General features: G+C 52.6%; 1 protein-coding gene across 1 annotated transcript; it reads right to left on the reverse strand.

Annotated features, from left to right (window-relative positions):
• Nucleotides 1–8,264: 8,264 nt before the first annotated feature.
• Nucleotides 8,265–12,848, reverse strand: KRT14 (keratin 14). The gene is made up of 8 exons (XM_055256090.2): nt 12,266–12,848; nt 10,931–11,013; nt 10,206–10,362; nt 9,732–9,893; nt 9,523–9,648; nt 9,207–9,427; nt 9,068–9,114; nt 8,265–8,521 (listed from the first exon to the last, which is right to left on the reverse strand). The coding sequence occupies exons 1-8, from the start codon at nt 12,785–12,787 to the stop codon at nt 8,424–8,426; spliced, it is 1,416 nt and encodes a 471-aa protein (XP_055112065.2). The 5' UTR covers nt 12,788–12,848; the 3' UTR covers nt 8,265–8,423.
• Nucleotides 12,849–13,154: the final 306 nt, after the last annotated feature.

The raw sequence follows: 13,154 nt of genomic DNA on the forward strand, positions 1-13,154 counted from the left end.
CAGCGTTTTGGGAAGCCGAGGTGGGCACATTGCCTGAGGTCAGGAGTTTGAGATCAGCCTGGGCAACATAGCAAAGCCCCGTCTCTACTAAAAATACAAAAAATTAGCCAGGCGTGGTGGTGCATACCTGTAATCCCAGCTACTCAGGAGGTTGAGACATGAGAACCACTTGAGCCCAGGAGGCACAAGTTGCAGTGAGGTGAGATCTGCGCCACTGTGCTCCAGCCTGGGTGACAGAGCAAGACTCCGTCCCAAACAATAATCATCATGACAATCACAACAACACTGAAGCACTTAGAGGGAGATTTCCTTTTTCCATGTTTGTTTGTTTGTTTGTTTGTTTGTTTGTTTTGAGACAGAGTCTCACTCTGTCATCCAAGCTGGAATGCAGTGGCATGATCACAGCTCACTGCAGCCTTGACCTCCTGGGCTCAAGCCATCCTCCAGCCTCGACCTCCCAAGTAGGTGAGACTACAGGCACACACCACCATGCTCAGCTAATTTTTTTTTTCATAAACATGAGATTTCACTATGTTGCCCAGGCTGACCTTGAACTCCTGGACTCAAATGATCCTCCTGTCTCAGCCTCCCAAAGTGCTGGGATTACAGGCATGAGCCACTGCACCTGGCCTCTTTTTCTATTTTTCAATCTTCTGATTAGTCAAGGATGAAATCTCATTTGGACACTATGGACACTCTAACGCCCCACCACACTTGTCAATCACCCTGTTCAAAAAAACAGAGCCAACTTTGGGTTCAGAACCTTTAGAAAGTAACAGCATCTAGTTGGAAGTTAAGTATTTCTGTGTGTCATTTCCTTCTGCTTCTGGCAAGTGATTATGATTTTCCTTTTTTGGTAGTAATCTAAGATTTCCTTTATAAATATATTTATTGAAATGAAAGGTGAGTTAATTTACCAAAACATGTTAAATAAATATTTAAATGGGTGGTACAAAATATGTTACATTAAAAATTAAACAGGTAGTTTAAGTTTTGAAAATTAAAAGAGAATATAATTCTCTTTTATTCAATATTCAGAGAATACTGAAGGCATTTTATGAATAGTTAATAATGGAAGACTCTTAGATCAAGGCTAGTGGGTATAATTGATTCCCTTTCTACTTTCTTAAATGGTTTTAAACCATTCAAGGTCTTTGCCAAGCTCTGCTGAGAAGCCCAGAATCTGCCGCAATGTGTTCCAAGGCCTGGAAAGTTACCCTCTTCCCATGCCCATGCTGATGCCGCCACTCTGGTTGGGATGTAAGCCCCAGGTCCTGGGTCCCTGAGCTGGATGGAGAAGTCAGTGGTGCTGTGGATGGGCCACCCTGGAGAGAGCCAGCAGAATGGCACTTTCAGAACCCTGCTCTGTCATCTGCAAATGTATCTGTGTTGGGGGATCCTAAGAACAGCTGAGACCTGCCTGACTGAGCAGAAGCTCCCAGCTGGGGCACCCCTGGCCAGCTAAGCCTCTTGACAGATGGCCCTGGTTTCCAGCCCTGGTGCCAAACCCCAACCCCTGTCCTCACCCACCTTCTCCACTTCCCACCCTCCAGCCCTGTCTTAAGCCTCACTCAGCCCAAAGCAGCAGCCTTCGTCCCTCAGAATTCCTCCCAGCTGCCAGGGAAAGAGAGCTGTGCATGAGGACCACCATGGGATGGAGAGCACAGTAGCTCCCCAGCCAGGCAGGGCTGGGCCACCTGACAGTTCACCCTCCCTTCCCCTGTGGTCCTCAAAGTTGGCCTCAGTTTCCTCATGAGAAGCCCCTTCGTGCACTGTTGCCAAGGGCCATAAAGACAGAGGGCTTCCGCCTGTAATCCCAGCACTTTGGGAGGCTGAGGTGGGTGGATCACGAGGTCAGGAGATCGAGACCATCCTGGCTAACACGGTGAAACCCTGTCTCTACTAAAAATACAAAAAATTAGCCGGGCGTGGTGGCGGGCGCCTGTAGTCCCAGCTACTTGGGAGGCTGAGGCAGGAGAATGGCGTGAACCCGGGAGGCGGAGCTTGCAGTGCGCAGAGATCGTGCCACTGCACTCCAGCCAGGGTGACAGAGCAAGACTCTGTCTCAAAAAAAAAAAAAAAAGAAAAGAAAAGACAGAGGGCTCCCTAGATGAATGCACAACTGCTGCCCACATGTAGCCCCTGCCACACTGGCCTTCCTCCCCCCACATCTGGCCTTTTTCCAATACAAAGAGGAGCTTGCTGTGATTGCAGCTCCTACGGTCCAGATAGGAGGTTTTGTTCCAGCTGCAGCGGAGCAGCATCTCTTCCCTTCTCTCAAGCTCTCTGCCTGGCATGGGAACCAGATTGGGCAAGATGGGGCCAGGGACGAGGAAGGCCAACAGCTGTGGCCTGAGTGAGTGATTTCTTCTAGGTCACGCGGCATGGCTCACTCTTCCAGCCACTCAGGGATCAGGGTCTGCCCTCTGAGCCCCACCTTCAACATCTCCCATGGGAACCCTCCAAAGAATGAACCAGGAATGGAAACCATGGAGCCCATGGCACCCTGGCACCTTAGGCCCAGCGAGAATCAACACTACCTCTCTACAGCCAGTGTGCAAGGCTGCAAGGCTGCAACCTAGACCCAGTACCAGCATCCCAAATGCAGGCCCTCCCCTTGGGGAGTGGATGGAGTAGGAGAGAAGGGGCTGCAAGGACCCAGAGAGGCAGACAGAGGGACAGAGAGAGAACCAAAGATCCCACTTGCAAGGTGTCCCCAGAGGCAAAGGTATCATCCACTGGGGACATGGGGACCTGGAGGCAGCTCAAGAACAGCTTTGCTCTGGTCGTGGGAGCCCTCTTGCTTGCCTGCAAGCAGCCTCCCACACCCCCAACTTACTCCCCATTGCTGTCTGTCATTGATCCCCAGGTGGGGCCAGGGAGGGACCTGAGTCAGCATGTGGCTGGCTGCTGGGAGACGGAGCACCCGCTGAGTCACGGCTCCTCCCCTGGAGCCTCCATGAGCCATCTAGGCAGGTGTGCACTGCCCACTGGCGCAGGGCTGTGGGTACCTGCACCTGTCTGTCAACACTGATTCTTTCTCATACAACAGGCACTTGCCACCACCCTGCCCAGCCAGACCCTATCAGACAACAGTGAGGGGATGGAGTGGGCCCATATATGTGCCTCCACCTCAGTCTAGGCACCCCAGGCTTGTGTCTGCTGGGACACACCTAGCAGAGAGGCTGAGAGCACCGGCTTCGAAGCCAGGCAGGTCATGGTGTAAAGCCAGATTCTTCCACTTATTTGGGGAAAGTTGCTTCCCCTCTGTGAACCTGTTTCCTCACTGTAAATTCGGATTCATCCTTTATTGAGCACCTACTATGTGCCAGGCATTGGGTTGAGTGCTGGGGATAAACTGATGATCAAGCCTTTATCTTGATGGACAGTTATGGGATAAAACAGACCTGCAAAAATAAACATGTAATTCACAGCTGAGGTGAGCACGGTTGGTGAGGGACTGGAGTGCACATAATAAAGGTGTGGCATGGTCTGGGGCACCAGTGACCTTCTCCCTGAGAAAGAGACACTTGAGTGAAGGGGGAGGAGAAGTGAGCCAGGAGAAGGAAAAAGGGGAGGGGCATACAGCATGTGCAAATGTCCTCAGGTGGGAACAAGCAAAGTGACTGCCAGGGCAGGAGTCCTGTGTGGCTAAAGGGCAGTGGGTTAAGTCAAGCAAAGGATTTCGGTGGGAAAAAAATAAATAGTTCTGACTTTGGCCAGGCACAGTGGCTCACACCTGTCATCCCAGCACTTTGGGAGGCCAAGGCGGTCGGATCTCCTGAGGTCAGGCGTTCAAGACTAGCCTGGCCAACATGGTGAAACCCTGTCTCTACTAAAAATACAAAAATCAGCTGGGCATGGTGGCAGGCATCTGTAATCCCAGCTACTTGAGAGGCTGAGGCAGGAGAATCGCTTGAACCTGGGAGGTTGAGGTTGTAGTGAGCCCAGATCGCACCGCTGCACTCCAGCCTGGGTGACAGAGCGAGACTTGGTCTCAAAAAAAATCTGGCATCATGAGGTTGTTGTGAGGCTTAAAAGTGCTCATACTGTAAAACTGCTGGTGTGGGTCCGGCACATAGTGGGACATCGTCCTGACTGTCGGTGGTACTGTGGCTGCTCCCAACTTCCCCATGGACCGTCTGGGCAACTTGGGTCCTCAGCTCCCTTGTTTATTATTAGCCCATCCCTCTGGCCTATTGAGCCCCCATTAAGATCAAAGACCTGTGCCTGTGAGGCCTGGGGAGGACACCAGATGGTTGGAGGATCATAGTTCCTTCCATCAAGGAACCTCCAGTGTTGCAGGCAAGACCCTCATTGCTTTGCCTGCACTGTCAAATTTAATCTTCACCAACAGTTTTAGGAGGTATGTGTTAATTTTTAAATCATTTTACAGGTAAGGAAATTGAGGCTCAGAGAGGGTATCTTGGCCACAGTCACAAAGCTAAACAAGGCGGAATGGAGCCAGGGCTTGCCCTCCAGTGAGCAGGAGCTACAGTGGACACAGGCTAAGAGATCCTGCCCTCTGTCCCAAGCCCCACACATGCGCTGGGTCCCTCTCTACCTTCTTCCTCATGTTGTCTCTTTTTTTATTCGTCTGTCTCAATTCACCCCTATCTCCCCTACACCTACAGCAGTTAAGTTTCGATAAGTATGTATGAATGAATGAATGAATGAATGAATGCCCCTCCCTGCCTAGTACTGGCTCAGGGCCCTCACTATCCTCTCTTTCCCTGACTCTGTCTCTCTGACTCTCTCCCTCTCCCTCTCTCTCTCTCTCTCTCTCAACTCTATATCCATTTGTTTCTCTCTATTTGTGTGTCTCTTTTTGCCCTCTCTCTCATGCTAAGTCACCCCTAAAGTTCATCAGAGCACCTTAAAGGAAAAAGGCTTCCTTTCCCAGGCCAGGCCTTACAGGTGACAGTGGCACAGAGGGAAGCCCCGTCGGGAAAGCTTGCACTCAGCAAACAGCAATGGAGGAGGAGCTGGTGACTGCCCTGCACCTGCCTGAGGCAGGTCCATCGCCCTGGAAGTCCCTGACATCCCCTTGTCCCCTTTGTGGCAGCCTCCAAGCTCAGTGAGGTGGGCCAGGGAACCTCCTGGGGTCCCACCAGGACATTGGGACCCCTTAGCCCCTGGGGATCAGGCCTCCTTGGGGCTGCCTCCTCTGACATCTTCTGCAGGAATGGTCGCCTACATTACCCAAGCCAGGTTGTCTGTGGCCTTGGAGAAGTGCCATTTGCCTGATTAGGAAGGCACATATGCCAGTTGCTGCCTATAGAGTTCCCTGGACACATTAGAGATCTTTTCACTATTAAAAAAAAAAAAAAAAAAAAAAAGCTCCCAAAAATAAAGGGGATTGAGAATTTCAAGGTCGGTTCCACCCCATAAAAAAAAAAACATGGAGTAAGCTAAGAAAAATGCACACTGATCCCACGGGTCTCTCAGTTTTATCTCATCCCTGAGAAAGAACGGAACAGGAAGCCACCCAGGACGTGGCAAAGCCTGAGCATGGACAGGACTTTGCCACTTTCAGGCTGTAGGACCGGGAGCAAGCCAGTCTCTGAAATCTCCGAACGGTGAAGTTGGAGGAGTCTTCTCGGTGGCTCACCTAGGACTGCCCGGTTCTGAGTGCTGGGAGGGTGGAGAGAGGGTTTACAGAGAGGCGGAGCCAGAGAGGTCACCTGACCAGCCCCAGGACTCAGAAACGCAATCCCACCTGCCTCCACTAGACTGTGCTATCGAGTCACTTTGCTCGTCCATTGTTTAGCTGAGCGGAGGCCAAGGGAAGGCAGTCACCATTGTCGGAGCTGCTGGGCTCACTCATATCTTGAGTTGGATGCTTGTGGCTGCCAGGATCTGTGAACAAGAGCCCTGTTCATCAGCAGGATCCAAACACTGGCCCTACCCTCCCCAGTGAGGTATGGTGGGGAAATCCCGGGAGGAGGGGAGTCCATGTGAGACCCCTGGGGCCACTGCCCTGTCTGCCCTCTTCCTCTGGAGCCCGACAGCACAGGGTGGGACCACCTCCCAGCCTCCCTGCTTGACTTGCTCCTCTCCTGGTTCTCAGCCTGCTTTCAGCCAGGTGGTCCCAGCCGCCATTTTTACCCGCAAGCAAGCCCAGGTCTCCTGTGTATTCCCTTCAAACAGTAACGGCAACCACTCAGAGAGGAGGCTCGCCCCACCTCACCCCAGTCTAAGAGACCTCACATTTCTATATTCCCCTAAAGCAAATCTCCTTTGGGTACAGAGACTTTAATCTGGCTCCACCTCCAAGGTAGAGAGGTGTCTGGGGATTCTTAGGAAGTTGAGGGCGTTCTGGGCTTCAGTCCCCACTGGTGACTCTTGCCATATTTTGCTCTTTGTCCAGGCCCATGTGACCTCTCAAATATGGGCCGTTCCCGAGATTCTTTGCCACACTCAGGCAGGAGGTTCATTGCCCAACTAGGAACCTTAGGAACCAGAATCCAATGCCCCTGGGAGTATCACAAAGCCCCTCCCCACACTAGGGTCCTGTACCCTCTAGGGCCCTCAAACCCACCTCTTCTCATTCTCTGAGGAAGCACCCTCAAACCTTCCTCCTTCCTGAGTTGTCCTCTGTACCCCTGAAACTCTAGTACTTAACCTCCAGGATGGCCCATCCTCACCCAGGGATCACCCAAGGTCAATCCTTTTTGATGACAAAACTTAGGTTAAAAGATATCCCAGTTTCAGAAATACAAAGCAGTCCTCTTTTTCCTGGGGTGGAGGTAGGAACAAAAGAAACCAACATCTCTTCATTCCTTTTCCTAATAACTCACCCCATTACCATTTATAGGGTGCTGACTATGTGCCAAACACAATGCCAAATTCATTGCCTGCATGAGGTCATTCATTTCTGTATCAGCCTTACGCAGTAAGGGTGTTTATTCCCTACCTTGTGAAAGAGGAATGTGGGGTTCAGTACCTTGCCCAAACTCTTCAAGGCTATTCAGCATAGGAGCCAGGACTCCAACCCAAGTAGTCTGATTCAAAAGCTCGGGCTTTTAGATCCCTTGCCCAAATTTAGTCTTTTTTCAGTCTCTCCCCTACCCTTGATTCCCCCTACAAGTTTTCTTCAGGCAGCCAAATGAATGAGCTGTTGAAACTGACACAGGGCTAGTCAACTCTTTCCTAGCTTGGGGCAGTGAGCCCCACCCACCTCTGGAATCTTCACCACTTACCACTTACTAGGGTGAGGCTCCTTCCCTTCCCACTCCTTTTCTAGCCCCCCAAAGAGAAGGAAAGGCATTCCCCACCCAGGGGAGGCTCCTACAGTCCTGGCTCTTAAGGTATAGTCACTCATTGGATTCTTGTATCAACCTCAAGAAGCAGGGCTCAGCATCCTTACCATACAAGTAAAGACACTGAGACTCAGACTTTCCAAGCTCACATCTGTTACAGAACAGAGCCAGGGTTAGAAACCAGTCTATTCCCAAACCCTCTAAAAATGCTCTCATCGTGAATGGATAATCACCATGCCCTAGAGATAGTTTACCCAGTATCACCAGCACAGCCATGCCTTGAGCCAGCACTATGCCAGGCCCTGTGCTGGAGGCCTTAAATGCATTCTTCCAGTGAATTCTCCCAACAAGCCCATGAGGTAGATACTATCATTATGCCCCTTTTACAGAAATGGAAGCTGAGGCTGGGAGATGGTCATCAACTTGCCCTAGGTCAACCAAGTGTAAGAAGGATTAGATCCAGCACCAGAGGCAAGAGCAGGTGGGGTGGAGGGAGACAAGACTGTCAGGAGAGCTTGAGTTCCTACCTTCGGTTCATGGACCTCCAGTAAGGAGCTCTAGGAGACCCGCGAACCCCATGAAATTGTATGCAAATGTATGTATGCTTATTTGAAGGTAGGGGGCAGGAGGAAAGATCTATAGCTTTCAATATTCTCCAAGGAATCCCTGATCACAAAAACATTAGGAATCCTTAACCTAACATAGTGCCTGACATAGAGGCACTCAATATCTGGTGAATGAATGGACACACATGAAAATGAGTGAGTAAATGAATGAATATCCCTCCATACCCTAGGAGACACCACATATGACCTGGTACACACATCTATCTGTGTCTTCTGAGATGGCAAAAGATATCCTGGGACCTGAGCCCAACCCACCCCCAGGACTTTTCTCCCAGTCCCAGGGGCCATAGCCAGGTGCTATGACAAGCTCCAAAGAGATGCTTCTCCCACTTTTTCCCCACCCCCACTCCTAACAATGACCAGACAGAGGCGAGAATTATGCAACTCAGATAATCAAGCTGTATTGATTGCCAGGAGGGGGTGAGGGTGAAGCAGGGTCCAGGTGTGAAGTGCTTAAGGGGCAAGAGAGGGGATCTTCCAGTGGGATCTGTGTCCACACGGGGGGCCTCCTAGGCCTAAGCGGGGCTGGGCAGCCTCAGTTCTTGGTGCGAAGGACCTGCTCGTGGGTGGACACCACTTTGCCATCGTGCACATCCATGACCTTGGTGCGGATTTGGCGACTGGAGGAGGTCACTGGGGAAGAGGCGGGAAGAGGACGTTACCAGAAGTGGACAGACAATGGACTAATCAGGAGGTGAGGAAACTCAAACTGGCTCCCCGTTGCCCTCTCCCCTGATTACTGCTTCACTCCCTGCTGTTGCCCAAGCACTGATACCATCAACACATTTATTTCAGACTAGGGCTCCCAAAGGTCAGAGACAGAGTCTTTGTCCTCAGATTAGAGCTTCCTAAGAGCTCACACCCGGCTGGTTCCGTCCATATTCACCCAATGGAGTTGGTCTCGGTGGGAAGAGCCCTGCAGGGCCCTGTTCATGGTGCTGACCACAACAGCAATAGGATCTGCCACAGACACCAGGTAGAAGCAAGAGGTGGGGACTGCCTCTCCTAGCCCTAAGGAGGGTTTAGAAAATAGCTTCTTCCACCCAAGGAGGTTCACAAGGGAAACTGGGTGACAGCACTAGAGTTCAGCCCCTCACGGAGCCCCTAGCCAATGCCTAGACCTGCTTGGGGTACAGAGGGCGGCCTGGAGCCCAGGCCTGCAGAGGAGGAAGGTCTTACCATCTCTGGATGACTGTGATCCAGAGGAGAACTGGGAGGAGGAGAGGCTGTGAAGATAGAAAAGGGCAGGATCATTAGATACATGGTGGGGCCGTGAAAGTGCCATGGGGGGCGGACTAAGGGGAGGGCCAAGACTCACTGGGCATCCTCGCCCTCCAGCAGGCGGCGGTAGGTGGCGATCTCCTGCTCCAGCCGCGTCTTCACGTCCAGCAGGATCTTGTACTCCTGGTTCTGCTGCTCCATCTCACAGCGGAGCTGGGCCAGCTGCTCCTCCACGCTGCCAATCATCTCCTGGATCTGGGCCAGCTGCATGCAGTAGCGGCCTTTGGTCTCCTCCAGGCTGTTCTCCAGGGATGCTTTCTGTGAGGGAGGGAAAGGGAATCAACGATTAGTGATTGTGGCCATTCTCTCCCTTCCAGTCCTGGGTGCACCACCCTGCCTGACACTATTCCTACCATGCTGAGCTGGGACTGAAGCTCAATCTCCAGGTTCTGCATGGTGCGCCGGAGCTCCGAGATCTCGCTCTTGCCGCTCTGCACCAGCTCGCTGTTGGTGGCCACCTCACGGTTCAGCTCCTCTGTCTGCAAAAAAGAGAACTCCATTCACACCAGAAGGCCCTAGAAGGCAGGTGGTCTGGGTTCCTTCGACCTCAAATGACACCCACCTTGGTGAAGAACCATTCCTCGGCGTCCTTGCGGTTCTTCTCTGCCATCTTCTCATACTGGTCACGCATCTCATTCAGAATGCGGCTCAGATCCACGCCAGGTGCAGCGTCCATCTCCACATTGACATCGCCACCCACCTGGCCTCTCAGGGCATTCATCTCCTGCACAGCCAGAGACAGTCCACAGTCAGGAGTTCCACCATGGCAGCAGACTGGGGTTCCTTAGTCAGGCCTGAATACCTCCCTCCCACCATCACAATTCTATTTTGACTCTCCCTTCTCTCTCTCTCCTTTTTTTTTTTTTTTTTTTTTTTTTGGACAGGGTCTAGCCTTGTTGCCCAGGCTGGACTCAAACTCCTGTGTTCAAGTGATCCTCCCGTCTCAGCCTCCCAAGTAGCTGGGACTATGGGCACGCACCACTGTACCCAGCCTCCCTGCATTTCTTTTAAGCTGGCTTTTCCATATAGTTCTCACCTCCTCGTGGTTCTTCTTCAGGTAGGCCAGCTCCTCCTTCAGGCTCTCAATCTGCATCTCCAGGTCAGCTCTGGCCAGGGTCAGTTCGTCCAGCACCCTGCGCAGGCCATTGATGTCGGCCTCTACGCTCATGCGCAGGTTCAACTCTGTCTCATACCTGGAATGACCCCAGAGAAAAGGAATGAGACACCCATTCTGGTCACAGCGAGGGCTTTGTTCTCTTCTCCCTGCAGCTTCTCCCAGAGCTGGTGCCTTGTGGGTGGTTTAAGAAGCCAGTCTTGAAAATGGCGTGGTTGAACACAGTGCCCATTGATTGCTCAGATATGAACATTCCTGGGGCCTGGGGCCTGGGGACAAGGCAGTTCATCTTGCTGCAGAATTCAGGAGGGGGTTGCGCTTCTAGCTTCAGCCAACAAATAATGCATAAGTCCTCCAGCTATGAGTCCCTCCTATACTTCAAGGGCGGTTGGGGAAGTGGAAAGTGCCTCTCCCTAAAGCAGCGGTTCTGAAACCTGGCTGTGGACCAGAATCACCCAGGTAACCTGCTATAAATAGCTGAATCAAAACTCCAAGGGTGGGGCCCAAGAGTCTTTTTCTTTTATAAGCACCCCAGGGAGTTTTCATGCAGCTATCCTGGCACTGGCTAGTTCTATTTGGGAAACACTTCTCCAAAAATGCCCTACTTTGGGGATACTGGATGTTCTGGCCCACCACTGCAAACTCACTTGGTGCGGAAGTCATCCGCGGCCAGACGGGCATTGTCAATCTGCAGAAGGACGTTGGCATTGTCCACTGTGGCTGTGAGAATCTGCAGGATGGAAAGGGCACAGGTAATTTGTCAAATGGACTTCACAAGCTGGACTGCACTGTAACCTACATTAAGCTCTTGCTTTATGTTTTGCCTGAATTCCCCTTTTCCCCCACATAACTTGACCATAGCAGCCTAAAGGAAAACAGATGCCCCAGGCCTGTCCTAAGACTTTGCTAACTCATGGTCAACAGAGGGGGTAGATGCAGCTCCGGGCTTAGAATCAAAAGTCCAGGAGTTCTGGTCCCAATTCTGCCACTGACTTGCTGCAGAACCTAATGGGTCTTGGGGCTTCAAGTTCCCCACCTCCGGGTAAGGAGAATAATCTGAGGCTCCCTAGCCCTCCTTCCTGAGCTGACCTCTCTTCTGTCTGCATCAGCCAGCCCTGCCAGTGCTCTGCAGAGATGCACATTCCTTTTCAAGCTCACAGGCCATGGGACTTCAGGTGGAACTTTCTCAAGAGATAAAACCTAACTAACACGGGGGATTAGAAAAGAGGACTCAGGGGAAGAATAAGAAGATATATTGGCCTCTGAGTCTGGTTGGAGTTCCCCACCTCATCATTGAATTTCCCTAATCCATGCAAGGCATTAGAGCCCAGCTGACTCCCGCAGGGAGGGCTCCCAGGTGATGTGGGAGCAGGGAGGAGGGGGCTGGAGTCACGGCACAAGCCTGCCAGGCTCTCTCTATGCAGGGCACATCAAGGGGCCACACTGATTGTCTCTGCAGGCTCTCCATGCCCGCCTGGCTGTGGAGAGGGACCAGCCTGTACCAAGGCTTTTGGGCGGCGGCAGCCACAGCCCAGACTAGTGAGCTAATGAGTGGTTTGGATGTCTTGCCTGGTCCCGTTAGAGCCTCGCTCCTCCCCTGTGCTGCAGAACAAGTAGCTGCCTCCTATGCTGGAAGGTAGGGCACAAGGGCCCCAGCCTTGGCTCTGCCATTAATTTGCTATGTGACCTGCAGCTGTTCACAGCACCTCTCAAAGCTTCAACTGCTTCCTCTAAAAAGTGTAAGGACAGGAATCACTGATCTCACATGGTCTGAGGATTTGAGATCAGAAGGGGATGAGAAGGCTGGGGAAGGGAGAGTATCTTCTCACTGATCAGCTGTTAGGGCATCCAAGACCTCAAAAGAAGGGATCTGGGGTGGACTCTGTCCTATAGAGAAATCTTAAGGTGTCAGAGGCCTGGGGCATGTATTGTTCCCAGAAGGAGCTAGCTGGCATGGTACCTTCTGCTGCCCATTCACCCACCTTGTTCCTCAGGTCCTCGATGGTCTTGAAGTAGGGACTGTAGTCTTTGATCTCAGCGGGTCGCTGCCTCTGGTACCAGTCACGGATCTTCACTTCCAGGTCGGCGTTGGCCTCTTCCAGAGCACGCACCTTGTCCAGGTAGGAGGCCAGGCGGTCGTTGAGGTTCTGCATGGTCACCTTCTCACTGCCCACCAGAAGCCCATCACCACCAGCAAAGCCACCACCAAAGCCACCACCCAAGCCAGCACCAAGGCCACCACCATATCCTCCCCCGAAGCCACTACCAAAGCTGCTGCTGCTGCTGAAGCCACCGCCATAGCCGCCCCCCAGCCCGTAGGCTCCCCCAGAGGAGAAGCGGGAGGATGAGACAGACAGGCCGCCCCCGTAGGTGCTGGGGGCGCGGCAGGACCCTCCGGCCAGGACGGAGGAGATGCGGCTGGAGCCGCCCCCGATGCCGCCCCCAATGCCACAGGAGCCCTTCATGGAGCTGGAGGAGGTGAACTGGCGGCTGCAGGTGCTCATGGTGCCGAGGAGGGAGGTGAGCGAGCGAGCAGTTGGCTGAGTGAAGAGAAGGTGCTCAGGTAAATTGGAAAGGGATGCGAGTGCTTTATACTCATGGGTAGGGGGCGGGCCTGGCACTTTCCATTCCCGTTGGCTTTCATCACCCACAGGCTAGCGCCAACTCCCAGCCAGGTCCCTCCTCTCCTCCGCCTCATCATGTCTGTCATATTTTACTGGAAACTCATTGTTTGGGGTGTTTTGGGCTTTCTTGTCCCGCCAGGCGTGATTCACAGGGGGAGGTGTGGGCCTGCAGGCTACACTTTCCCATCGGGCCCTGGGAGTCCCAGCCCTCAGGAACCCGCGCACTGGGCTCAGCCAGGGTGACAGA

This window comes from Symphalangus syndactylus, chromosome 20, assembly GCF_028878055.3.
Source record: "Symphalangus syndactylus isolate Jambi chromosome 20, NHGRI_mSymSyn1-v2.1_pri, whole genome shotgun sequence".
In the NCBI taxonomy this organism is placed as follows: domain Eukaryota; kingdom Metazoa; phylum Chordata; class Mammalia; order Primates; family Hylobatidae; genus Symphalangus; species Symphalangus syndactylus.

Bases quoted from the DNA above. Each gene is read 5' to 3' on its own strand.
- KRT14 (XM_055256090.2), bottom strand. From the start codon at position 12,787: ATGAGCACCTGCAGCCGCCAGTTCACCTCCTCCAGCTCCATGAAGGGC. The intron at 11,014-12,265 runs GTGGGTGAATGG...TCCATCCTGCAG, and splicing joins TCGAGGACCTGAGGAACAAG to ATTCTCACAGCCACAGTGGA. The intron at 9,649-9,731 runs GTGGGTGTCATT...TCTTTTTTGCAG, and splicing joins AGGAATGGTTCTTCACCAAG to ACAGAGGAGCTGAACCGTGA.